This window comes from Gracilinanus agilis, chromosome 5 (assembly GCF_016433145.1).
Source record: "Gracilinanus agilis isolate LMUSP501 chromosome 5, AgileGrace, whole genome shotgun sequence".
NCBI lineage: Eukaryota > Metazoa > Chordata > Mammalia > Didelphimorphia > Didelphidae > Gracilinanus > Gracilinanus agilis.
This window is the reverse complement of record NC_058134.1, coordinates 256,766,485-256,792,890: the sequence shown is the minus strand read 5'-3', so window position 1 is coordinate 256,792,890 and position 26,406 is coordinate 256,766,485. Positions and strand designations below refer to the sequence as shown.

General features: G+C 34.6%; 1 protein-coding gene across 1 annotated transcript in view; it reads left to right on the top strand.

Moving 5' to 3' along the window:
* NAV3 (neuron navigator 3) overlaps nt 1–26,406 on the top strand; it is a 454,139-nt gene that overhangs the window by 392,992 nt on the left and 34,741 nt on the right. The window contains exons 23-28 of the mRNA XM_044679183.1: nt 13,074–13,185; nt 17,958–18,079; nt 18,850–18,870; nt 19,571–19,743; nt 20,079–20,144; nt 25,527–25,680. Of these exons, the coding sequence (XP_044535118.1) occupies nt 13,074–13,185; nt 17,958–18,079; nt 18,850–18,870; nt 19,571–19,743; nt 20,079–20,144; nt 25,527–25,680 (648 nt within the window). The remainder of the gene's footprint in view (nt 1–13,073; nt 13,186–17,957; nt 18,080–18,849; nt 18,871–19,570; nt 19,744–20,078; nt 20,145–25,526; nt 25,681–26,406) is intronic.

The window sequence follows — 26,406 nt, the reverse complement described above, 5'->3', positions numbered from 1 at the left end:
TCATTTGAGGATGTACATTAGAATGTTTCCATGATGATGGCTAATGGTCCAAATGGATAGCAACTAGTCATTCCATGTTGTTTATAATCTTGAAGATTTCCATTTCTTTTGTTCATTATGAATATTAGTGATAGTATAATGAAGCAGTCTTTGAATCAGCATTAATATCCTGAGCTCTATAATGGGATCATATAATTAGAAACACTCTTGTGAATGGAGTCCAAGGCTGATTAAAAGTTTATTCATTTGTTTATATTAGAAGGAAAGTAGCAGAGAGAGACAACTGGGAAACCTTCAGATTTGTGATTTTTCACTGTAGAGGACTTCACTTATGAAATTACCTCCACCAATGAATATAAGTAACTCATCTTCTACTTATATTTTCAGATAGTTGTCTGGAATTAAATGACATAGCCAGAGTCTCACAGGCAGTTCATGCCAATGGCAGGATTTGAACTCAGTTCTAAGTGACTCTAATGCCAGGAATCTATTCATTATGCCATGCTATGGAACACTATGAATAGTTTTAAAATTCTTACATTTTTCAAACTTGCTTTCTTAACAAATGAAATATTGTAATCGCGTTCAGTATATAACATATCCGTATAATATCTATGTGGATTTTCCTGTCTATCTGCTGGTCTTTTCTAGCTATCATTTGTCTATTAATCTATCTTTGACTACACATACTCACAGATAAACACACATATAGAAAAAAGAGAAATAGAAAAGAAGAGAGATGGAATGAAAGAAAGGAAGAAAGAAAGAAAAGGAAAGAAAGATAGATGTATAGGGAGAATTTATACTGAAGAAACTCCCTTTATCAGTGCAGATTGGCAACTAGTTGACAACTAAAATTCTTAGAGTCTCATCTTGGTCCCTGTTAGTTTAAATGATTTGCCTAAAGTTACAAAGCCAGTATGTGTCAGAGATAGGTCCTCTTGGTGCCAAGGCCAGCCCCCTCTACATCGTATCAGAAATAAGCATGTCTAAAACAATGCTTCCTCCTTGTACAAGATATTAGAATGAGAAAGCTAATAGTATCGATATGGAGAGGAGTAACATAACTGTGAGATAAAATGGGATCATTTAGGTCTCAATGATCTGTGTTCTCCTACTGTGGACTAGATGCTTGTGTTAAGAGATCCTTTCATCGCACCTCTATTTTTTTCCCTTTTAGCTTAGATGACATCATGAATTTTAATTTTATTAGAATTACTATGTCCGAGTTAAGAGAGATCTTATAATTATTTTAATGAGGGATTTTCTTTTTGAAAAATAAATTAGTCTCCAGAGATTCATACCCCTGTGCAAGTTTTTATGAAAGGATCATCAAATTTATTCACCAGCCTACAATGTACTACAAAGTGCCAGGTACCATGCCAAGCCTTCATGGTACAAATATAAAAATGAGACATATATTCCATGCCATTGGGAAGTTTTATCCTACTTGCCTGCAAATCTTCATCTGGTATTGTCTCTGACAATTTAGCCTTTTGGTTCCCTGATTTTTTGAGAGGTTAGTAATATTTGAGTTTAATAAATCTTTTGGCAAAAAAGGCAGTCAAAGGTTAAGGCATAAAGAATATGCCACAAAGTCAGAAGTACATAGGTTCAAGTCCTATAGTCTTTACTACCCCAGATACTGATACTATAAGTGGCAGTGTAGTTGCTAGTCAGCTTCATTGGAAGGCACTACTTCACCAAGAGTTACCTAGCTGTCTCTCTGTTTCTGTCTCTGTCTTTCTCTTTTTTCTTTCTTTCCTTTATCACTTCCTTCCTTCCTTTCTTCATGCTTTTCAGTAACTAGCTGATTTACACCTCAGATACTGCATTTTAATATTACCAGTTGTTTCCAGCTCTCTGCTAATACTTATGAACCAAAGAAATATGAGAAAGAAAGAAGTTACAATGGCACTAAAACTAGAGACTATTTCCCTATAGTAAGTGATTGAAGAGAATAAGAATATTGTGACTGGAGAATGGGTATAGGACTAACTGTCTTTGGACATTTGAATGATTATTCTGTGGAAAGGGGATTGAATTTGTTTTACTCGGTTACACAATAGAAGTAGAAATCATGGGTTCTTAATAAGGAAGGTACAAAGAGGTAGGTTACAATGATGAATAAAAGAGGAAGGAAGGAGTGAGAGGAGGAAAAGGGAAAAGAAAGGAAGAAGGAAAGAAGGGAAGAAGGAATGGAAGGAAAGAGGAAGTGAAGACTGAAAGAAGGAGGGAAGGAATGATGGAAAGAGGGGAAGGAAAGCAGAAAAGGAAGGAAGGAAGGAGAGGAAAGGAGAGAAGGAATGAAGGAAGAAAGAAAATAAATCTCCTAACAGAGGTATCTGCATGTGGAATGAATTTCCTCAGAAAGTAGTTAAATATTCACTACTAGATATATTCAGGAAGAAGTAGTATTTCAACTCAGGTATATTTTAAAGAACATTCTCATTAACTATGAAATGAACTAATTGATTTCTTCCCTTTCACATCTGATATTATATGATGGATATTTCTTTGGTTGCTCAAGAAAAGAGAGGGAAGTCAAGACTGACTTAGTCTTGGCCATAATATATGAGTATATAGAGGGCAGGTGTTTCTTAAAAGTCAGTGATCCTCAAAGGATTAAATATAGAATCAGGGATTGTATATAGGCTAGACCTCTGATTTAATGAACATAGGAAACTCCCAGATGGGGATACTGTCTCCCTTGGAATTCATTCATTATAACTCCTATTGTTTCTTAAATTTACAAAGTTATTTTCTCACAATTCTTTGAGAGAGTAACTCAAATATTATTATATACGTTAGACATAAGGGGAAACCAGTGCCCGAAAGGGGCAAATTCCCCTTCATTATACAACTAGTAAATGCTGGAAGTGAGACTGAAGTTTAGATTCCTCTGGTACCAAGTCTAGTCCATATCCAATATATTATTCTGCCTCCAAGGAGACATACTTGTTCCATGATTTTTGCATTTCCATAACCTGTCCTTTCCAATAATATTTGTGACCACATAGCAATTTTGATTCTCAGAATAAATCCTAGTAAGAAATGACCATTTTCAACCTAGTCTAGAATATTAATCACCAAGATGGAGATAAGCATGAAATATAACAAATAAAGTTGGCACCTTGGTTAGAGATATAAGAAAATTGCTCTAACTCTATCTGAATGGCTATCATTTACCATTATGATTCTGCTGATAAATAATCCAGTCTGACTAGGGTGAATTACTTCATTCAGGCAGCTGTCATCATACAGAAAAATGACCTATACAGAAGCTAGTATTTCAATTTTTATTTCCCAGTGTGGTTTTGGCAAAATACTAATCCTAAAATTCAAACCTACTGTTAGCCAATGGATACTAGAAAACCAAGGTCAGAAGAACATCACATTGTTTTAGATACTTGACAGATCAGTATCGCTTTCATTTTTTAAAGGCAGAATATGTTTAGATATGCTAGGTTGGTCTTGTCAGGAACTTGGATCAGGATTAGATGAAATTCTTTTTATTATTATGTGAACTGAGTAAGTAAAAATATGATCTACTATTAACTGTCAACTGTGGTTGGTTCACAATTTCCTCTCAAAATTCCTTTGCTAGGTGACTAGATAAGGAAAGGATCCAAAGTATCAGAAAATATGAAATTATTTCCCCTCACCCCAAAGCCAGACCCCTTGTAAATAGTGATAAAAGGCAGACATGAAGTAAATAATGTTCTTTGCATTTGCTTTCCCAGCTTTAATTCCTTCTAGAGTGGATGGTTAGTAACAAAATTGCAAAGTTAGAAATTTGAGGATGGTAGCTTTTTAAAGATCATATCAGAAAAAGAATAACATGCCCCAAAAGTGACTATCAATCTTTTGCTTAAAGAGCTCCAATGATCCAAAACCCATTATGTCTTAAGGCAACTCATTGTATTTTGAGAGAGAGAGGGGGGAGAGAGGGAAAGAGAGAGGTGGGGAGAGAGAAAGAGAGAGAGTAAGAGAAAAAAATGGATCCATCAACAATCTGACACTGGCAAAACCTGTGGACCTCTTCTGAGAAACATGTTTTTAAATACCTTAAATAAAAGTTTTATGGATTTCAGAGGAAACAAAAGGTTAGGAAAAATCAAGACTACTTAACCCCATTCGGGTTCATTCACCCATCTGAGAGGAATCCTAAGTTAAGAACCTTCATTCAAAAGGCTAATACTACCCTATCTAAATTCTAGAGCCCAGAACTGAACAAATATTCCAGATGTAGTATGCCCAGAATAGTTTCCTTATTCCTTAACACTTTGCACCCCTGGGGGAAGCTAGATGGTCAGTGGATTGAGAGTCAGACCAGAGACAGGGAGGTCCTGAGTTTGAATCTGATCTTGGACACTTCCTAGCTGTGTGACCCTGGGCAAGTCACTTAATCCCCATTGCCTAGCCCTTACCACTCTTCTGCCTTGGAAGCAAAACCCCATTATTGATTCCAAGACAGAAGGGAAGGGAAGGGAAGGGTTTAGGGTTAAAAAAAGATTATGTACCACTTAATGTAGCCTAAAGTTATATTAGCTTTTTTTTGGTTTCCATATAATACTCAACTCATATTGAGAGAGCTGTTCTCTAAAATACAAAGATATGTATATGTGTATTATTAAGATAAAAATAATAAAGGCTGATATAATAATATAAATTAGTATTTTAATTAAAGCCATGGCCATGCTGGTAAAATCATTAGACCACGTGCTTTTAAGAATTCAAAACTGCAGCCCCAGCCATTATTGTTACTTCCCGTCTCTTCCTGAGTCTGCTAGCCAAGAGGCTTCCTTTCTGGAGGCTCCTTCCATTTAAACAGTCCTCTGCGTGGTGACACAGGCATCCCCACGCCCAAAGAACCAAACAGAAACCCATTGGACCATGGGAAATGTAGTTTCAAAGTCTCCCACATGTCCATAAAAAAAAAAATATATATATATACTTTTAGATGGCATTTCCCAAATTTCACTTTTACAGTATATATATATGTGTGTGTGTATTTATGTATATATATGTAAAATGTACAAATAAGTATATAAGTATATAAACAAAATTTGCTATGTTATATATGTGTGTATATATTTAACACACACACACATATATTTATATATATATATGTATATATAAATGTAAAATCTTTGGACAAACTATTGCTAAATCCTGTCATTCCATGCTGTTCTTGTTGAGTCATTTTTTTAAGGCAGATAACACTTTACATGTTCACTATTAAATTATATCTTATTAAATTCAACCTTATCTTCAAGGAGTTAAAATTTTGTTAAGATTATTATTGTTATCCAGTATACTTGCTCTCCCTCCCAACATTGCAGTATTGGCTGGTTTTATACAGAATCATTTCTACCTTTAACCTAGCTATCAACATAAATGTTAAGCAGTAGAGAGCCAAGGCCAGATCCCTTGAGCATTCACTGTTTACCTCATTCCAAGCTGACAGAAAAGCATTTATGACTACCCTTTGAATCTGATCATTCAACCAGTTTTGAAGCTGCCTAATTATACAGTTGCCTGACAGGCATTTTTCCCTCCTTCCCATAAGAAGAGAATGAGATGCTCTCAGCAATGTTTTGTTTCACTAAAATCTAGGTAGACTACATCTATTTCATTAACCTGATGTATCAATTCAGTAATCCTTTCAAATAGGAAAGGTTAATCTGGCATGATGTGTTATTGATGAAACCATGCTCATTCTTTATGATCAATACTTCCTTTATAAAATGTCCACTTAACATCTCTTCATTATTTGTTTATTGATTTTCTTATTTGTTTGTTTATTTGGCCCAGTCTTAAAATTTCAGTAGTACAGGGAACTCTATGTGAGGAAACTGAAAGTTATGGCATTAGAGAGTTTCTGGGAGCATTAAGTTTCCTGGTCATGATAAGAGGTTGCCACTTGTGTCAGGGGAGTGTTAGGTGGTGTAGTTGATAGTGTTGCACCTGGGGTCAGGAAGACCTGAGTTCAATTCCCACCTTAGACACTCACTGGTTGTACGACCTTGGGAAAATCAGTTAATCCTTTTGCCTCAGTTTCCTTTTTTGCAAAATGAGCTGGAGGAAGAAATGACAAACCACTCAATTATCTCCAAGAAAATCCCAAATGAGGTCATGATGAATCAGACTTTACTGAAATGTCTCAACAACAACTATGTGCCAGAGGTGGGACTTGAGCCTTCCTTTCTCAGATTTTGTAGCTGGACTTCTATCCATTGTTATAGGTACTATTGTGCCTCTCTTTCTCTCAAATCCTAGAATTCTGCTTAGAATAATAGTCAAGTTTCCTGGCTTATAGATTTTACTGGCTATTCTCCCCACTCCCTTTTTTTAAAAAAAAAATACAATTTGTGCCTTCTTAATTCGTGGAGGACCACTCTAGTTCTTCTTTATCTTTCATGAGATTCATCATTTGCATTTTTCACATTTGTCATGGGCTTCATTGTATTCATATCTATTGCTATCACCAAAAGTAGCTAAAAAGTTCCATCCATCAGCCTTTTCAGGTCTCAAAAATATAGTTTTATCTGGATCAAGCAACTTAAATTTATCAAGGACAGGTAAGTGTTTTCTTTCTATCTTCTTACTTCTCTTGGCTATTAGCTATTATAGACATATGTATTCTGTTCTTCTTAGTCAAAGATCATTCTCCTTGATAAAAAATACAAACAATACAGAAACTGATCATTCTTGCCTTACTTCTCTCTGGTGCCATTTATCATCTTCTGATGCATTAGGAAAAGCAATCCTACTTTTTTTTCGAAGCGTCCTCTTTCCCCCTAATGTAGCAATAAGAAAACAAAACCAATTAAAGAACTTTAGCAACCATTAGTCATGTGGGTATCAAATCACCATCACAATTTTGTTTTGTTCCTTTAAAACCCCAGAGCACTGAGAAGTTAATGATTTTCTTAGGGTCATGAAGCTGGCACATGTCAAAGATGGTACTTGATTATAAACATTACTGATTTTGAGACGACTCCTATTTTTGCTTTGCCTGATGTCCCTAAATCAATACATATCACAGATGCAGACCATATTCATATGTATTTCTTGTCAAAAAGGTAATTCCTCTGGAGGATTTATGGACTTTTAAGACCAGTCCATTTGAAGAAGATCATAGAATCCTATGAGTATTATAATATATGTAGCATTTAGAATTCTAGGAGACCTTATAGGTCGTTAAATATGACCCCCCCTTTTTTAGATGAGAAAATTTTGCTTTTAAGAGTTTAAGTAACTTGCCTGAGGTCATACAGTATCAGAGTCAGACTTTTAACTTAGGTCTTTTGATTCCAGAGAGCTCCAGAAGAAGTTAAGCCAATGTACTGGTAGCTTCTGGCCTATAACTACTGAGAAAGAATGAAATGATTATTTATTAAGTGCCTGCTATGGTCTAGGAACTATGCTAAGTACTTCACAAATATTATTTCACTTGGTTTTTAATCAGTCAATAAATATTTATTAGGGACCTACTATGTGTCACCCATTGTGCTAAGTATACAACAAGCATCAAAAGACAGTCCCTGACCTCAGGGAGCTCGCAAACATCTATTAGGGAAGATAACAAACATATGTACAAACAAGCTACATAAAGGATAAATTATAAATATTTAAGAGAGGGAAGGAACTGGAATAAAGAGAGACTGAGAAAAACTTCCTGTGGAAGATGAGATTTTAGTTGTGATTTAAAGGAAGTCAGGGAAGGCTGATAGAGATACAAGAGGAGAACTTTGCAGACATGGAGGACAGCCAGAGAAAATGCTCAGACCCAAGAGTTAGTGAAGGTCTGCATCATTGGATCAAAGAATATTTGGCATAGGTATAAAACTCCTAGAAAAGAGTATATGTTGGGAACGGGGAGCTAAACTTTGTGAGATAAATGCTATATCATCTTCCCCATTTTTATGGTTGAGAAAACTGAGGATGACAAAGGTTAAATGATTTTTCTGGGGTTACATTGCTAGGAAATATCTGAGGAAAAAATTGAACCTAGGTCTTCCTGACTTTGGGGCTATTACTCTTCCCACTAAACTATTCAGCCACTTTAAAAGCAACTTAGACAAGAATATGCCCAATTTATAGGACCAAGTCATCATTTGAAAGGAAGTGAGAGACTTGCAAAGACAAACCATTGTCTACCTGCTGCTACCTATCCCTGAAACACTGAGATAATATGAATTATGAATTCCTATATACTAAAATATAGTGAACACATGAAATGTTAAAAGAGCCATGTGTTGTATAGGATCTGCCATAGAGAGCTTATTTCAAGACACTGGCAAGTATACCTATAATACCAGTAGAAGGATGAACTACATAGATAAGTTCATTGGTTCTTTGTTCACTTGTTCTGTCAAATGTAACACTGTGACTTTTTAGGGGGTTTTCTTGTCAATGATTGGAGTGGTTTGTCACATCCCTTTTCAGTGGATTATGGGAAACAGAGATTAAATGACTTGCCCTTGATCACATAGGTAATCATATAGGTAGTGCTGTCTTCCTGACTCCAAGAGTCATCTAGCTTGATTCCTAGTTCCTTTAAAAAAATAATTCTTTGTTACATTAACATAATCAATTCACTTCCTCTCTCCTTCCTCTTCCCCCATTAGAGAAGGCATCATTCAACCATATCTATCTAGAAAAATAGACAGACAGGTAGATAGGTAACTAGCTAGATATGGATAGATAGATAGTGAGATAGGTAGATAGATTTGGATAGATAGTGAGAGAGATGGATAGATAGATAGATAGATAGATAGATAGATAGATAGATAGATAGACAGATGTCAAACTATGTCTAATATTTCTATTTGCCAATTCTTTCTCTGGGTGGACATACAGAAATCATTTATCAAGCAACATTGCTATTGCTATATATAATGTTTTCTTTACTCCTAGCTTTTTGCAAAGTTCACTTGAAATCTACCTTCTACATGAAGCTATCCTGAATTCATGGAGTTGCCCTATAGTAAACTAACCACCAAGTCAATTTACATTTTTGAAGTATTGTATGTCTACTTATAGATATACCTGTCTCCCCGAAAGAATGAATGTTTCTTTTTTTTTTAAACCTTTGTACTTCGGTGTATTTTCTCATAGGTGGAAGATTGGAAAGGGTGGGCAATGGGGGTCAAGTGACTTGCCCAGGGTCACACAGCTGGGAAGTGTCTGAGGCCGGGTTTGAACCTAGGACCTCCTGTCTGTAGACCTGACTCTCACTCCACTGAGCTACCCAGCTGCCCCATGAATGTTTCTTAAAGAAACAAATTGTTTCATTATTGTCTTTGTATCTCTGAAGCCTACTGTAGTATCCTCTAACTTAGTTGTCTCTTAATGTTATTGACTGATTGATCTACTGGAGTATTCTAGAAACAGCTAATACAATAGGAATTCTAATAATTTATAGACTTGTAAATACACTTTCCTTATGATTACATTAGGAATTCAGGTCTTGATTGTCAAAAATCCATGACATTTCCCCCTACTAAACAAATCTTTCTAACATAGCAATGGGAGAAACCCAATGATCTAGTAGAGTCACTAGACCACTCAGTACTCCAGAAAACCCTCTAAGACTCTAAATTGGAAATCAGTTTCTAATCTGCATTAGCAAAGAGGATTTTTCACTAATGGTTCCCTATAACAATGAAATCACAAGACTATCCACAACTTCCCAAACCACAAGATAGAGAGTTGCTTATCTCTATCATATGATCATTGGCCTTTCCAGAGACTAATTTAATTCAGTAATTGTTCTCCCATCTAGAAAATACTAAGATTACAATACTAAATCAAACCAGCTCCCAACAAGCTTATATTTGGAGATTTAACAGAGACCTACTCCTTCTCTCCCCCTTTACTTCTGAATCTAAATTTCTTCTAATCTTCATTATATAAAGTATGAAGCATTAATTTTATAACTCAAGAAGATAAGCCACATTTTAATTAGAATTTAATCTGCATTCCTGTCTGCAGTGTTTATGTACTGTTTAGAATCTCTGTGTTTACTTTCATAATTAACATTTTAAGTCCTGGGAATTTTTTTAATGAAAAGTTTATTCATGACAATTGTACAAATTATTCTTTTATACTTTCCCCCCAAAAATAGTCTATTTATTTGCTTTTTAAAGTTAAATTGTAACATTGATCTTTCTTGCTTTTCCTCCTGCTTGTCTGACCATTCTTTCTGTCATAATTCAAATCATTTTCTCTTACCACACATTCTGGGAGGTTGGTATTTTTTTAAAACTCTGTGTGTGTGTGTGTGTGTGTGTGTGTGTGTGTGTGTGTGTGTGTGTGTATGTGTTACAAGTTTTAACACCTCTTGGGTCTCTTCCTAACTGCCTACTCCTTCTCTTATTCCTTTCCTTTATTATAAACTATATAAATACTCCCAATAATAGATAACCTTAAACCTCTAGCCTCGCCTATATGATCTCTACACAATTTATGACCTCATTAACTCTTATGTATTTAATTATCATAAATATTCAGATTGCTTCTAGTCATATTTAACCTGCCCTGATCCTTTTCCCAAACTCCAGTCCTATATTACTAATTAGCTATTAGAAATTTCAAACTGCTTAGTATAACATTGACTCTCAAAAGATATTTATTGATTGATTAATTGATAAATAAAACCAAATGGATTTATGGATGTACATGATTCAGTTTTAAAAAATTCTTCAAGGAGCACATTTACTACATTCATTCGTCCCTCTTATAAGTACATCCCCAGTAAGTAAATAAAAAAATAATATCCTTTAATAACCATATATAGACCAGCAAATCAAATTCCCCTACTAACTATATCTAAAAAAATGTATGTTTCTATTTGGATTTCAAGTTTATCATTATCATTATCATTATCATCCTCTCTGTAAGGAGGGGAATGGTATGCTTTATCTTCATCCTTTTATACTAAAAGTTAATTAATCATTGCACCGATGAATTTTAAAGTTTTTCAAGGTTGTTTTTCTGTGTTATTATTATATAAATTGTTATACTAGTTTGGGCCCCTTTACTCTCTATCAATTCATAAAATATTTCCAGTTTCCTCTGAAATTCCGTTTCTGGCATTTCTTAGAACTCAATAGTTTTATTCACATATGATATTTTTTATCTATTCTCTACTAGAAAGGCCTCTCACATTCCAGTTGGGTCTATCATTAAAAGTGTTACTAAAATTATCTTTGAACATGTAGTTTCTTTTCCTTTTTCTTTGATTTCTTTGAATAAAAGATTTAGTAATGACACTTCTGGGTTTAAAGTTTTACATAGTTTGGTAACTTTCTGGGCATAGTTCCAAACTGCTTTCCAGAATGGCTGGACTAATTTACATCTCCATCTTCCTCATGTCCCTCTTTTCCCATAGCCCTTATGATATTTGTCATTTCCTTCTTTTTCATTTCAAATTTATCTTTCCTCCTAATTATTTCTGATATGAAAGATTTAAAAATAATTATTGAGAATTTAATTTTTTTTCTTTTGAGAATTCCCTGCTTACGTTTTTTAACCTTTTAGCTATTGAAGGATGATTATTTCAGACATTTCAAACATAAAAATCAAGGTGTCAGTGATTCATTTATCAGGAAGATATTCTCCATCTTCTGAACCATTAATTTATAAAGAGAAGCTCCAGGTTTTCATATTTCAATGAATATCTCAGAGTGGTTACTATCTTCTTCCTTTTATGTCAGGAATGAATAAATATAAAATTTAGGCAAAGATGGTAGTCCAGATGTATAATCCAAATTTAAGATTCATTATCTGCTAAAATTCTGAGTCCTAATAATCAAGATAAGTCTACAGAAACAAAGAAGAAAACCATATGATCTATCACGTAGTTTGATGGGGATATGATTAGGGTTTTAAGGTTAAAGGATCACTTTACTGCAAATATGAATAACATGGAAATAGATTTTGAACAATGATACATGTATAACCCAGTGGAACTGCATGTCAACTTTGAGAGGGGGGAGGAAAGAGCAGAAAGCCAGGGAATCATGAATCATGGAACCATGGAAAAATATTCTAAATTAAAAATAATTTTTAAGGTAAGTCTACCTTTTAAAGATGACATCAGTGAGAAAGGTTATGCCCTCCCATTAAGGGTCTCAGGACCTCCATGACAACAAGACAGTGAACTAGTTTCAATAGTAGGATTTTCCTTATTTTCTTGTGTTATATAAAATAAGATGTTCTTATGTCTTGAAGACTCACTACCTGTGAAATAACCGATTTAATAAAATTCCAGATATATGCAGTCTCCCAGTTGGAATGTATCATAGTATTCATGCTTATAATAATGTTACTTATGCAGATGTGTCCCAGTTTTTCAATGTTTCTGGTATTATTTCAAGAACACTTCATTTTATTTAGTGATTTATTTTATTTAAAAAAAAACATATAAACTCACTGTGGTTGATGTATTCTTGATTTGTAGGTTAGCTCTTATGATTGGAAACTGGGATAATTAATGTCTATTTCTTCTTTATATAACCAATGGACTATAGCTAGTAAAATTTTAAAAATAAATAAAATAGGCAAAAAAAAAACCCTAGGTTGTTTGTTTCACCATTTTTAGATATCTCAATTGCCAGATTGAATTGGTCATTAATGAAAATTGCCTAACACACCAAATTATAAAAAATTCTTAATATTTCTATCTCATTTCCTTCATCTAGAAAACAAATTAATGAAGTATCCCTAGGTTACTTTACTTTTGAATTACTGGATATTTATGTCATATAAGATCTATAAAATGCATCACTATAGTCTTAGAGATTAATAAAAATGAATTCACTTGATACAACTTTATAAATATATCTATATGTACATGTTTCTATACATACATGTGTATACATATATACATGTGTGTACACATGAAAGCCCTTTAAGGGCACATACTAGTTTTAATTTTGTCTTCATATCTTGAAAGCACTTAAAAGAGTACCTGGTGGTGCATAGTAGGTGATTAACAATCTTTACAAAATCTCACTTAATAATGTTTAAACATTTATGATTATCCTGTCTTTGGTCCATAGGAGTCTGAACTTATTGAACTAAGGGAAACCATAGAAATGTTGAAAGCTCAGAATTCTGCTGCACAAGCCGCCATTCAGGGAGCACTTAATGGCCCCGATAATCCCCCAAAAGGTATGTTTCCTTTAAATACTATTACTGAGTTTCAGATAATGAGATATTCATTTTAGCTGTTGTTCAGTATAAAGCCAGTTTTGTGCTATGACATTCAGTTTTTTTTTTGGGGGGGTGATATATACTTATGATTCAGCCAAACGAGTCTCTTATTTTTAAAGGTGGCATTTGTGATTATTTTGACAGATTTTACTGATATATATCTTATCACTTCCAAAGAATCATCATGACATAATTAATTTGCTTATAAGTTCTTACCTTTATGATCACCCCACTGATTTTAAACATTGGCTAAGATTTTCATGTACATAAAGTAGAAAATATCTATTTACAAGTGAGGATGATATTTCTTCTCCTTAGATTGAATACTTACTGATTTTTTATTAAGACATACAACACTTTAAACTAGCCTATTATGGCATAAGAGCATGCTTTAGATGAAAATGCAGACATTTTTCTCACTAAATAATGTGCTTTATATTTTTTATCAAATAGCAAGTTCAACTGATATACTTAATATAGTATTCAGCTAAACATATTTATCTTTACATTTAGCCTGTTTAGGATGTATTCCCTTTACAAAGTGAGGTTTACCTTTAAACTATAAAAAAACTATTCCTATTGTATTGATGTCTGTCTTATATTTGATGTAGTGTTTTTTAATTTAATATGCTTTCTGATCAATTGCTATCATAAAAACTTTTTGGAGTTATAATAAACCAGCTTGTGTTTTAAATCTTGATGCTTTAAATGGGTCCAAAAGGGATTTAGTAACACTTAATCCCTCTCTAAAACATCATTGAAAAAAATGCAATGAAGGATTTCTTTATTCTTGGGCAACAGGTAGGTAGTTTAATATATCAAAAAGACCTGAAAAATATAAACTCAAGTGCAAGGAAAGGTAGGAAGGATGTCTAGAATGAGAAGGGAAATTTTTTGACTCATTTTTAGTAACCAAAGGGAGATAAGGAGGTTTAGACCACACAGTGTCACCTTTTATTTTGCCAGGTATTTCGGTCATGTCCTAGCATTGTAAGGATTAACAGACTACTTAAGGAATAATAAAATATTCATATCATACTGATTTTAAATGCCTGTTGTACTGATCAACAACCACACAGATTGAGTGAATTGTTTGCCTTTCAACATTTTATTTCAGTGTTCATGTAGACACAGCCTCATAAATTTATATTGAAATTGGCTTCAAGTGACCATGTTTGACTTGCAGAATATGGATCTTTCCATTTTAAATGTCAAAGATTACATGCAAGATACATGCCTAACATGGGCCTTACAATGCTGGTTTTCACTTTAATGAGTATATGGAAGGTCTTTTCAGGGGGACCTTTTATAACATTAATAAATAAAAATAATATTACTATTCTTTAATACTCTAGATAACTCCTTAGAGCTATAAGTTCCAGAATAAATACTAAAGTCAATTGGTTGAAGTAGTTTCTTTATCTGAAAGTTTCCAGTATTCCCCCCAGCCAAACCACAGATCTATTATTAAATGTTATATCACAATAAGTCCTTAATAAATGCTTGATGACTGACTACCCCATTACCATTGACCATCAAGCAATTTGTACTAATACTAAATCTAGCTGACCTCCATTGAATATAACATGAGAATAAGAAATAATTACAATCAAAATAATGAATATAAAGACATCAAGAATAGTGATGATGATGATGATGATGATGATGATGATGAAGATTGTGATTCATGGTAGCAAAGTGGATAGAGGGCTGGCCTGAGATACAGAAAGAAATGAGTTCAAGTCATATTTCTAACACATTCTGGCTTTGTGATCTTGGGATTGTCATTCAAACTTTTACTTTTCTAGCCAATTTCTGAGATTATATAAAACTTACAGAGCCATTATTGATATGCACTGATTGATGGCATTTCTTTCCTATGATTTCCATTCATGAATGAGTTCATAGATACAGATAAAATAATAGCATTATTAAGTACTACTAAGAACTAAGACCCCATTGTTTCATGGGTCAAATGAGAATTTAAAAAATACTGGCTATCTTACATAATTTTGTTAATTTTATTGACAGGAGAACTAGATTTAGAGTCAAAAGCTTTTGGTTCAAATTTGGATTCTATTCCTTGCAACCTCTATAATACTGGATTTGCCATTTAGTTCTCAGGATTTCAGTTTTGTCATCCATAAAAGGAAGGGCTTCAATTGGATATTCTCTTACTTTTAGCTCATTTCTAAGCTATGAGGATCAAATGAGAGGAGGGATTCAAAGTACTTTATACCTTGACAAATTATGCACATATGTAGCATCCCTCTCTGACTGTTCCCCCAAATAGCACATTGGTGGATTAGATTACTAAAGGAAAAAGTACTACTGCCCTCATGGTTCTAGGAATAATCTTGAAGATCTGAGTTTCTAATATTGTTGCTTAAAAGCCCCCACATGTATTGTTTCATTAATCTACAGCTGTGTTGGATTATTTCTCTCATTCTAAATAGCAAGGTAAGTCTTATCAGATACCTAACAGGATAGAAAAATTATAACACTAAATTATTTGAGTACAATTGTATGTGTCATTGTACATTGTGAATGTAATCTGTTACAATTTAATGTTCAACTATTTCATCCCTGAATAAAATACTACTCCCCACACAAATTTTTATGATCATCTCTAAGACAAGCTAGTGAGAATGGAGCCAGATTTAAATATAATTCACAGTTCACAGAGGATACAATTCCAAGTGACTTTTGATTTTCATGAAATGTGAAGTTTGTATAATCTGATAGCAAAAGGGAGAGTTGAAGCCTTGACATGTCATCCTACCCTGGATTCATTTAATTATTTTTTCCTTTTTTTCCTAAGTCCCTACTCAGGTTTTAATTCCTCTATGAAGCCAGAAGTGACACTTTTCTCCTGGCCCTTAGTAGATGTTATCTCTTTCTCTCCTAGATTTCCTCATGGTATTTTTCCCAAACCTTGACTTTGCGGTTATCTCACGCTACCATTAACCTCTTTTCTCCCATACCAAGTCCCAGTTTTTAGATAAATTTGCTGAGAGCAGGGACTGCATTAAGGCTATCTGTGTCTCCACAGAATGTACCAAAGTGACTTTCAGCCTATAAGTTCTTGATCAGTTTTCCTTCATGATACACAGGATAGTGCATGAACCTGTTTCATTGAGAGACTACTTACCACCTGGAAGCCAATACTGAACATTGGCTCTGTTATTTATCCAGGTATTCATTGATAGCAATGTGGCACAGTGGATGGAGAGTTAACTTCATATACATCCCTGTGTTCAAACCCTGACTTTATCATAGATTGCCTAGGCAAACTGAGGAAAATCCCAACCTCTCAGCATCCCAAGTAACCACCTAAGACAGACATAAAATAGTTATTGGAGTCAGCTAGGTGGTTCAGTGGGTAAAGGGTCAGGCCTAGAAAAGGGACTTCCTGGGTTCAAATCTGGACTCAGGTACTTCCTAGCTGTGTGACCTGGACAAGTTGCTTAACCCCAATTGCCTAATCCTTACTGCTCTTCTGCCTGGGAATCCACCAAGGCAGAAGTTAAGGTTAAAAAAACAACAAGATCATCATTTATTGGGAATTCTACACCTTGAACAAATCATTTGTCTAGACCTAAGGATATAGAGCAGGTATTCATCTATAATGGTAGAATTACAGTTTATTAGATGGAAGATGAGTAGAACCCCCAAATAGTTGCTTTTTGGAGACAATTTAATCAATACTTCCCCACAAATAGTATTAATTTATTACATTCCTAATGCAGAGTGGTAAAGGGTGCTCTCTGTTTTTGCTTTTGCCTTGTATTTGGTCCTCTAGTGTACATGGACATTTGAATCATTCAGATACTCAAATCACATGGTATTTATAATTGAATGAATGACAATACTGTAGTCAGTAATATAGAGAGTGAACTTGAAAGCCATGAAGATGAGTTAAGTCCTACCTCTGACACAAAATCCCTGTCTGACACTAGGGAGATTATATAACCTCTTCATCCTGGATAGGCAACTATGTAGAGATTTGCATTGCGGAGAAAATGCTGGCTGACTTTGGTGGAGGGGATGTCCTCATCTGGGACTGCTGAGAGCAACAGGACCACAAATCCAGTACATATCCCTAGAATTAATGAAGAAACCATGTCATATAGTGGGTAGAGAGTTGGGCTTGGAACTATATTCCCTTTTCATCTCTGTTATGTACTGATAAATGTGACCCTAGGCTATTCACTAAACTTTGAGTCTTTTTGAAAGATCTCTTTAACTCTTTGAATCTCTAAAGTTATAGAAAATGTGGGGTACCATGCTTTGGTAGAAGGATTTTTAAAAAAAGATCTATTGATTTTATGCATATTCAAATCTCAAGTCTAGTCTCTATTCTCTATAATCGATTAGTAAAAAATTAGGAAAATCATAAAATAAAAGAAAAAATTAGTAAAATAAATTACACTAAAATAAAAATGTACAGAGCAAGATCAGCTTTTACACAAAAAGAACAACAACTTTTATTTTTATTGGCTAAAATATAGTGAATATTCATAAATCTCTCTCTCTTTCTCTTCTTCCCTTTCCTTCCTCTTTCCTTTTCTATTCATGCCTTTATCTTTTTCCTTCTTTCCTTTCTCTAATCCTTTTTTCCCCTAATTTCTCCTTCTCTCCCCTACTCTCCATGTCTCTGTCTCTCCATATTTTTATTCTTTCCTTCATCCCTACTTTTCTCTTCTCTTGGCTTTCTCATTTTCTCCCAGATCTTCGTATTAGAAGGCAGCATTCCTCAGAAAGCGTGTCCAGTATCAACAGCGCTACAAGTCATTCCAGCATTGGCAGTGGTAATGATGCTGACTCTAAGAAAAAGAAAAAGAAAAACTGGGTAAGTTCTTGTGATCAGTCTGCCTCATTGAACCATAGTTTGAATAATGGCCCTGTCTTGCATAGTCTGGCTAACGTGAAATAGGGCCTCATCAACTTCAGCAAACAATCACCAATCAGTAAGCATGAGGGTTTACTCTGTGCAGGGACCATATAGTAAGTGTTTATGAGAAGAAGAAGAGAGAGGGAAAGGAAAAAAGAAAGAAACGATGCCTGCCCTCAAGGAGTTATATTCTATAGGGATGAGGAGGGGCAGTTCCAAAGTACAGAATGACCAATTTTCTCCCATCCCATGCAAAGGTGAGCCATCACATTAATGTTCTATTCTGAGCTTGTCTGACCATATTCACCAGGTACAAGTGATGGGGGCTCGCCACTTTGCTTTGAAATGAAGGAAGAAAGGAAGGAAGAAGGGGGAAAAAACACAAAAGAAAAGGACATGGCTACCTAGGGGATGGGGAGTAATACATTCAGTGTAATTCTACCTAGCAAGAATGGTTCCAGTGCATAATACTTAGAAACAACAAACTGAGGGGTTCTCTTAAAAAAAGAAACTAACCACTAGTGAACAGAGTGGTTATGTAACTGAAGCTCCTTTGATGAAACCAAACACATACATGTCACAGGATCTTATTGGAGTGTTTTCAATTAAATAATGAAAGACATATCTTTTTTGTTTTAAAAAAATGTTTATGCAGGTAATATTTTTAAATACTGATCAGCCTTCATTCCCTTGATTTGTAATTCCACACTCTTTCATGTTTCTGCAAGGTGAACTCTAGAGGAAGTGAGGTGAATATAAACCGTGGACAATTTGGCATGCATCTATAAAAACCCCCTATCTTGGCATGATTGCTATTCATTTTGGCAGTAGGCTTTTATACCTTTTTTTAAAAAAAGATTATCTTGTATGTCTTTTCTTTGTGTCTTTTCATTTTAATCTCAGACTATAAAGAGAGGTAATGCAGCCACTTCTGAATAAAACCATAGGGGACATCAATTCTCTTTTTGAATAGTCTGGGAATTTAAAATCTGAATAGAAAATGGCATTTAATAGAGAGCAAGGTGAATTTGATTTTGTTATTTTTTCCTTTTAAGTTGACAATATCAGCAATGGCTGATGTTATTGTAGCAATGAGGTGACTATTTAAAACCAAGTGTCTTGAAGAGAAAAAACCGTGGGCATGGGCATTGGTCAAAGGTTCTTGGTTTTAAATGAGTGTTCTGACAGACATGCTGCTGATTCTGCCCTTGTCTGAAATTCCTCAATGTCTGCGCTATGCTGGATTAATATTTAAAAAAAGGCAAAACACAGTATCATGTTATTAGAGATACTGTGTTGCATATGTTAATTCTCTGCTTCTAAATACTGACCCCAGGCAGTGGCTAGGATGGCATCTGCACACTAACTTCTCAAAACAAACAAACAAGAAAAAAAAGCTTTCTCATTATACACAGAAAAGAAGAAGACTAATTTCTCTCTTTCTTTCAGCTGAGGAGCTCATTCAAACAAGCTTTTGGGAAGAAAAAGTCCACCAAGCCTCCTTCCTCGCATTCTGACATTGAAGAACTGACTGATTCATCCCTGCCATCATCACCGAAGCTGCCCCATAGCGCTGGTGACTGTGGGTCAGTATCCATGAAGCCTTCACAATCAGCTTCTGCGTAAGTCATGTTCTAGACTGACTGCTGATTGAAAAAAAAATCAGCAAAATGAAGTACCGGACCTCAGGCTGAGCCCTTTTCTATTTCTTCTTTAATCCCACATTTTAAATATGGGAACATTTTTTAAACATAAGCCAACCTTAGTTTTGAAAATGTAACACAACCCTTTTAGGACATGTTTTCATTTTCACATTCACTTCTTTTATATGACAACATCCTTTCATATGATGGAAATTGTTTCCCAGCATCCCTCTCCATTTTTTCCCTCTAAACCATTATCTTTGCTTCTTTCTATTTGCATTTGTCTCTGTCTGTCTAATTGTGCGTGGATGCAGGTCATCTCTTGTGTGGGCACCAAAGAAACGACAAAATGGCCATGTGATCTACAAGCACAGATCCCGGTAAAAGGCGTGTGGTGCATGACACTGTACATAGCCAAACGCAAGCCTGGAAAATGTTCTATTTTTCTCTTCCTAGGAATCATCTGCATGTATTTCAGCAATGAAAACATTCTCAGTCTTTTATCATAGTTTAATTTAATATTAGAGAGGCAAATAACTGTAGTGGAAATTATACTAATCATCATGTCAGAAGACCTGGGTTTGAATCCTAGCTCCATCACTTACTAGATAAATGTCTTCTGCCAAAAAAATATACACATATGTATATATAATACACACACACATATATATGCATATATATATATGTATATAGGCAAAGTCTCTGAGTCTCTGGCTTCTCATTTGTAAAATGGGGAAAATAAAATCATAGAGGCTTAAATTTGGAAGAGACCATAAGAAACAAATAATAAAAACCCAATATTTTCTCCAATAGAATATACATTTCTTGAGAGCATGGATAGCTCCACTTTTATCATTCTAGCTCTACTGCCTAGTATAATGGCTATTATTAACTGCTTATTGATTGAACTGGCTTAATTATCTACCTAGAAAATGAATCCTCTCTTCAACCTTTCTGACAAATGGCCATACAGACTCTGCTTAAAGATTTTCAATGTTTGGGAACTCACTACCTTCCCAAGGCAACTCATTCCATTTTTCAGCTTTCACTGACTGAACATTTTTCTGCTATTGAGTGAAAATTGAACTTCCTGTAATTGGCATTCATTAGTTCAAATTCTGGTCTCAGAGGCCAAGCAAAACAAATCAAATTCTCCATCCATGTGACATTTCTACAAGCATTTAAAACAGTGATTATTTCTCCACTAAGCTCATCTCTTCTCCAAATTTGTTATTGTTGTTCAGTAGTTTCAGTCATATCCAATTCTTTTGGACCCCTTTTGGGGTTTTCTTGGCACAGATATTAGGGTAGTTTGCCATTTTTTTCTCCAGTTTATTTTACAGATGAAGAAAGTGAGGCAAATAGGGGTAAGTGACTCACCCAAGGTCAACATAGCTAATAAGTATCTGGGGTCAGACTCAGATCTTCCTGCCTCTAGGCCCTGCACTCTATCCACTGCATCATCTAGCTGCCCAAGTATGGGAGAGTGGAAATTGTTCATCCTTTGTTTCATAAAATTTAGCACATTAAGCACACAGTAGTTGTTTAGACTTTTTTCAGATGTGTCTGAACTTTCACAGTTCTCGATTTAGATTAAATACTTTGGCTGAATTGTCCTCTTTCTCCAAGTCCTATCTGATTTATTTTCAAAGTATTGATATTACCCATAGATCTGGAAGGCATTGTCAATGGAGGACAAACTCTTCTAAGCCCTACAAAGATGGGAAGGATTTTAGACTGAGCCTGGTATTGGATAGTTCTCATTTAAGGAACAGACTTTCAATGGTTTGAAGTTTCATCACCAGAAACTTGCCCGTTGTGTACTAAATATCAAAGACCACTGTATTACTAGACTTTGATATACCTAGGTCTATTTTCTATTAAGTTATATAAAAGAATCACTTTTTGAGTAGGAGGGAGTAAGACCCACTCTAAAGAAATCACAGGTCACTAAATTGCTGAAGTAATTATCATTCATTCATTCTTTCTTTAGATCTTTTCAGGCAAAGACTGTCTGACAAGTGTCCTTTACATAGGAGGGCATTGTTTTCAGACACAAGTTGACAGTAGTAGTCTCTTCAAACTCTGAGGACATTTGTACAATGAGAGTCATGGGCTTAAACCATCCCCTTTTCTTTTAAAAGTCTAATTTAGTGGGAAAAATCCTTTGCAATGATTTGATATTCATTACACCTCCTGACTCTAAGATCCAAAACAAAAAATGGAATGGTAAGTTGCCAGCAATTAAATGAGAATAAGAATAGGTTCTTTACTCTTGGTTGGTGACAGAAATGATCAATAGTCAATCATTTTCACAACAAGCATCAACAGAAAGACTGCTGTGTGCTCAAGACTGGGCTTGATGCTATAAAGATATTTTAAAGAATAAAGATGCGTAAGATGCAGTGCCAATGTAGAATGAGTTTACAGTATCACTAGGGAGAAAAAGATATACCCACAAACTATATAAGACAGCATGTGATTAAGTGCTAGGACAAGTGATATGGACAGGAAGAACTATAGGATTTAGTGTTTTCATTTACTTTTCTAGTAGTGGTAATGAATGTGTCCTGATCTAGTCACAGTCTCTTGCACTCTGTAACCAAAAATAAAAATTTGTCGAGACAGCTGGTTGGTACTGTGGGGAGAGAGGATGCAAAGCTGAATTTCCTGGGTATGTTGGTATGTGTGTGAGTTTAACTCTATTAGCATCCTTCTCTTTATTATCTGGACTAACGAGGAAGACAAAGCATGCTTCTCCTTAATATGCTCAGGTCTAACCTCTCTACTCTTTTTGATGCTACTGACCACTCAGGACATATGAATAATCTCTGATTTCTTGCCTTTTGTGCCTTACCATCCTGCTTACTCACATTCTCTATCTTAAACTATATCACAGGATTATAAAATCATAGACCCTTTAAATCAAAAAGGTTTTAAATGAAAAAGAAGGGATTTAAAATAAAAAAGATGGTGAAAGAAAGGGCTACCTACATTCATCTCCCAAGTTAGAAACCATTGAAACCATAGCTAAAGAGATAACTACCAGTTCAGATAACCACAAGTACACAAGAAACAAAAATATAGGAAAGGAGGCAGTAGTAAAATTTCTAGTCTCAAATGTTTATGTATAAATGCCCTAAATTTAAACAACAGTTAAGAGAAACCTAAGATCCTGAAACAAAGAAGCAATTATAACCTTGTAAGTAAAATTATCACTTGAAGGATGAAGTTTATAACTAGCTCACTGATCTAGATGGGTATACCTTAATAAAAATAGCAGGAGAGATAAACAGGATGTGGAGGTAGTGGATTAAAACATTGGGTTTTAAGGATGTCTACTCTTGTGAGGAAATCCAGGAACCAGAGGGGAAGTCATGGTGTAGAGAATTTGGTGAGGATCTATGGAGTCTTTTTTTTTCCCTTTCTAATTGGTGGATACTACACACCACTTGGATAGAAAGATGAAAAGGATGAGTATTTGAAATGATCACCAGTTTGTCACAGGGGCAATATGTAAGAGTGAGTGGAAAGATTTCAGTGATTCAGATAATTGCTGGAGGGCTCTCTTTTAGAAAAGCAAAATATCTAATAACCTCATAACTGGATTTAATGATGATTTAATTGTTCAAAAGATAGAATAACAAACAATGGAAATTTCTGTTCTGTATCTGTTTCCCACTAATACAAACAGGCCAATTTCTGGGATGGAAATGATGAGGAAGTTGGGTGGGGGGAAGATATCACTCCCCTGATAGGAAAAAAAGGAAATCTGAGCACAATTTGATGTCCTTCCTAGATTTGGAGAAGGTAGATTTCAAAGGTTTCTGAAAAAAAAAATTGGTGAAATCTCATAGATTAAAACCTTTCAGAGATAAATAGCCTAGAAAGAATGGGAGAGTTTGAAGAATGAAAATTCTGAGAACACAAAAGCAAACAATTCAATAAGAGGGGAAAATAGGATTTATTTGAAAAGATGAGCAAAGAGAACTTACCAGTCTACTTAGATTTTAAAAAGAAATATACAGAAGATGAAAGGGGAGAGAAATAAATAAATCAATATAATTTGCTCTTATTAGAAAAAAATGGTGTCAGAAATATTAAAGCTCAGAATCAACTGCTCATGGTTAAGGAGCTTAAGAACAACAACATCAGCATTAAACTAAATATTGCTATATTTAGAGAAAAGGGATGCTCAAAGCAGGTATAGGATATCTGCTTGGGATGGTTAGAATGCTATATGATGACAGAGAATGAGAATGATCTTTGAAAATGGAAATGCTATAAGAGAAATCACTAAAAGGAATTTTATTCTGAAGATAAGTAACCTAGCTAGCTGAACTTAATGAATTTAAAGTCTTCTAGACTGATTAAACTATATATACTCTTGGGAAATTAGAAGAATCAACAGAGGAGATTTCTGAGCTTCTCTCAGGAATATTTGAAAGATCAAGAGAAATAGGAAGGGTGCCACAAAATGGAGAATAAATGTTATCTTAATAGTCAAAATAAGGAAGAGAAAAGAGCCTGTAAAAACTCTAGGCCAGCAAACTTGACTTGGATTCCAGTGAAAATTCCAAAACCAATCATTATCAAGATGGTTGGTGAACATCTAGAATGAGAAATAACGTTTATAAAGAACAGATCATTGTGAGCTTTATATCATTTCTTTTTAATAGTTTTACTAAGCTAAGAATTGAGAGAAATGTTGTACATGCAGTCTACCTATATTTTTAGCAAAGCTAGTCACAAACTATCTCCCACTATTCTTATGGAAAAGATGGGAAGATATAAATTGAACCAATCTTATTAATTCAAATAGAAACATATCCCTGTAGATCCAATGAACCATTTGCCAGGGTAGTTGTAGGCTACAGGTCTGATGCCTGGGAATTAGACAATAATATATTCAGTACAATTCAGAACTGGTCAGATTCAGAGTTGTTGGTTTTTTTTTTTAATACATCAATGTCAATATGGTAAGAGATTTCCATTTGAGCATCCCTGTGATCTTTACCTGACCCTGTTCTATTAAACTTTTTTTTAAATTTTTTAATTCTTAGAAAAATTTTCCATGGTTACATGATTCATGTTTTTACTTTTCCCTTCATCCCCAAACCCTTCCCCCATCTGTTAAACATTTTTGACAGTGATTTGGATAAAGATAATAATGGCATGCTCATCATATTTGAAGATTATCTGAAGATTATAAAAAGTTGGGTAGCTAGTACAATGGATGATCTCTAAGATATATAATAATCTCAAAGAATAATGACTTCATCCATTCAGATGAATCTTATAATATGGAATTCAATAGAAATAAATGTAGTCTTACTCTTGGGTGCAAAAAATGCCATTTTTGCAAATACAAGCTAGAGAGGCAGGGTCAGATATCAATTATGACCCTATAATATCAATATCATAGCAACTACAGGTTAATCATGTTGTATGAATGATTCAATATACTTAGTCATGCATAGATATTTTTGACTTTGCATAAAAATGGTTAGATAAAAAATTGGCCAATATTTTCACTTGGAAATATTTTCTTTCTTTTGAAACATTTAACATTGCTTTCATGCAATTCTTACTGTCTTTCTCTTTCTCTCTTTGTCTCTGTCACTGTTTCTCTCACTTACATATCAGCAAACACATGATGTCATCATCAGTTAACATTGGAAATAAGCTTATTTGAGGGAACATTTCTTTTCCTTAATCTTCTTCCTTTTCCCCTACTTACCTTTTTGTTCTTTCTTCTTTAGGATATGTGAATGCACAGAAGCAGAAGCCGAGATTATCCTGCAGCTAAAGAGTGAGCTCAGAGAGAAGGAGCTAAAATTAACAGATATCCGTCTAGAAGCTCTCAGTTCTGCCCACCATCTTGACCAGATTCGGGAAGCCATGAATCGAATGCAGGTTAGTGCTTTTATGCAGTAGAGGAACAGAGCAAGTACCAAAGAGGTTGGTAATTTTATCCTCAATATTTATTTAAATTACTTAAGGCAACTTTCACACTCTGTGAAAATGAATATACCAAATTTTAAATATGTAAAAATGTTCTCTGCATTCTGCCATCGTATCTCATTTTTTTTACCCAGTCCCTGAAATAGAATTTGAGTAATTCCAGGGATGAGAACAGGAATGGAGTAGTCATGTCAGACTAAACGTTCTGAGCTATTCATTTAACTGAGACAATTGAATTCATTTCTTTTAGAGACTGAATTCAAATTTGGTCCTATATCTTTAGAGAAAAATTTATTATTTGGTAATATTGAGGGATGATTTTTTTTTCCTTCCTGTTATCATTTGTTTCTTTATGTTCTTTTGAAATATCGCTTTTGAGTCATTTTACACATTAATTTTGTTTAAACAATAAAGAATCTTAAAAAAAACAAACAACCTTCACCTTGCCACTTAGAATCAATACCCTGAATTGGTTCCAGGGCATAAGAGTAGTAAAGGTAAGGCAATGGGGGTTAAGTGACTTGTCCTGGGTCACAAAGCTAGGAAGATTCTTAGACAAAATTTGAACCCAGGACCTTCAATCTCTGAGCCTGGCTCTCAACCACTGAGCCACCTAGCTGCATCCAAAAAATCTCTCTCTCTCTCTCTCTCTCTCTCTCTCTCTCTCTCTCTCTCTCT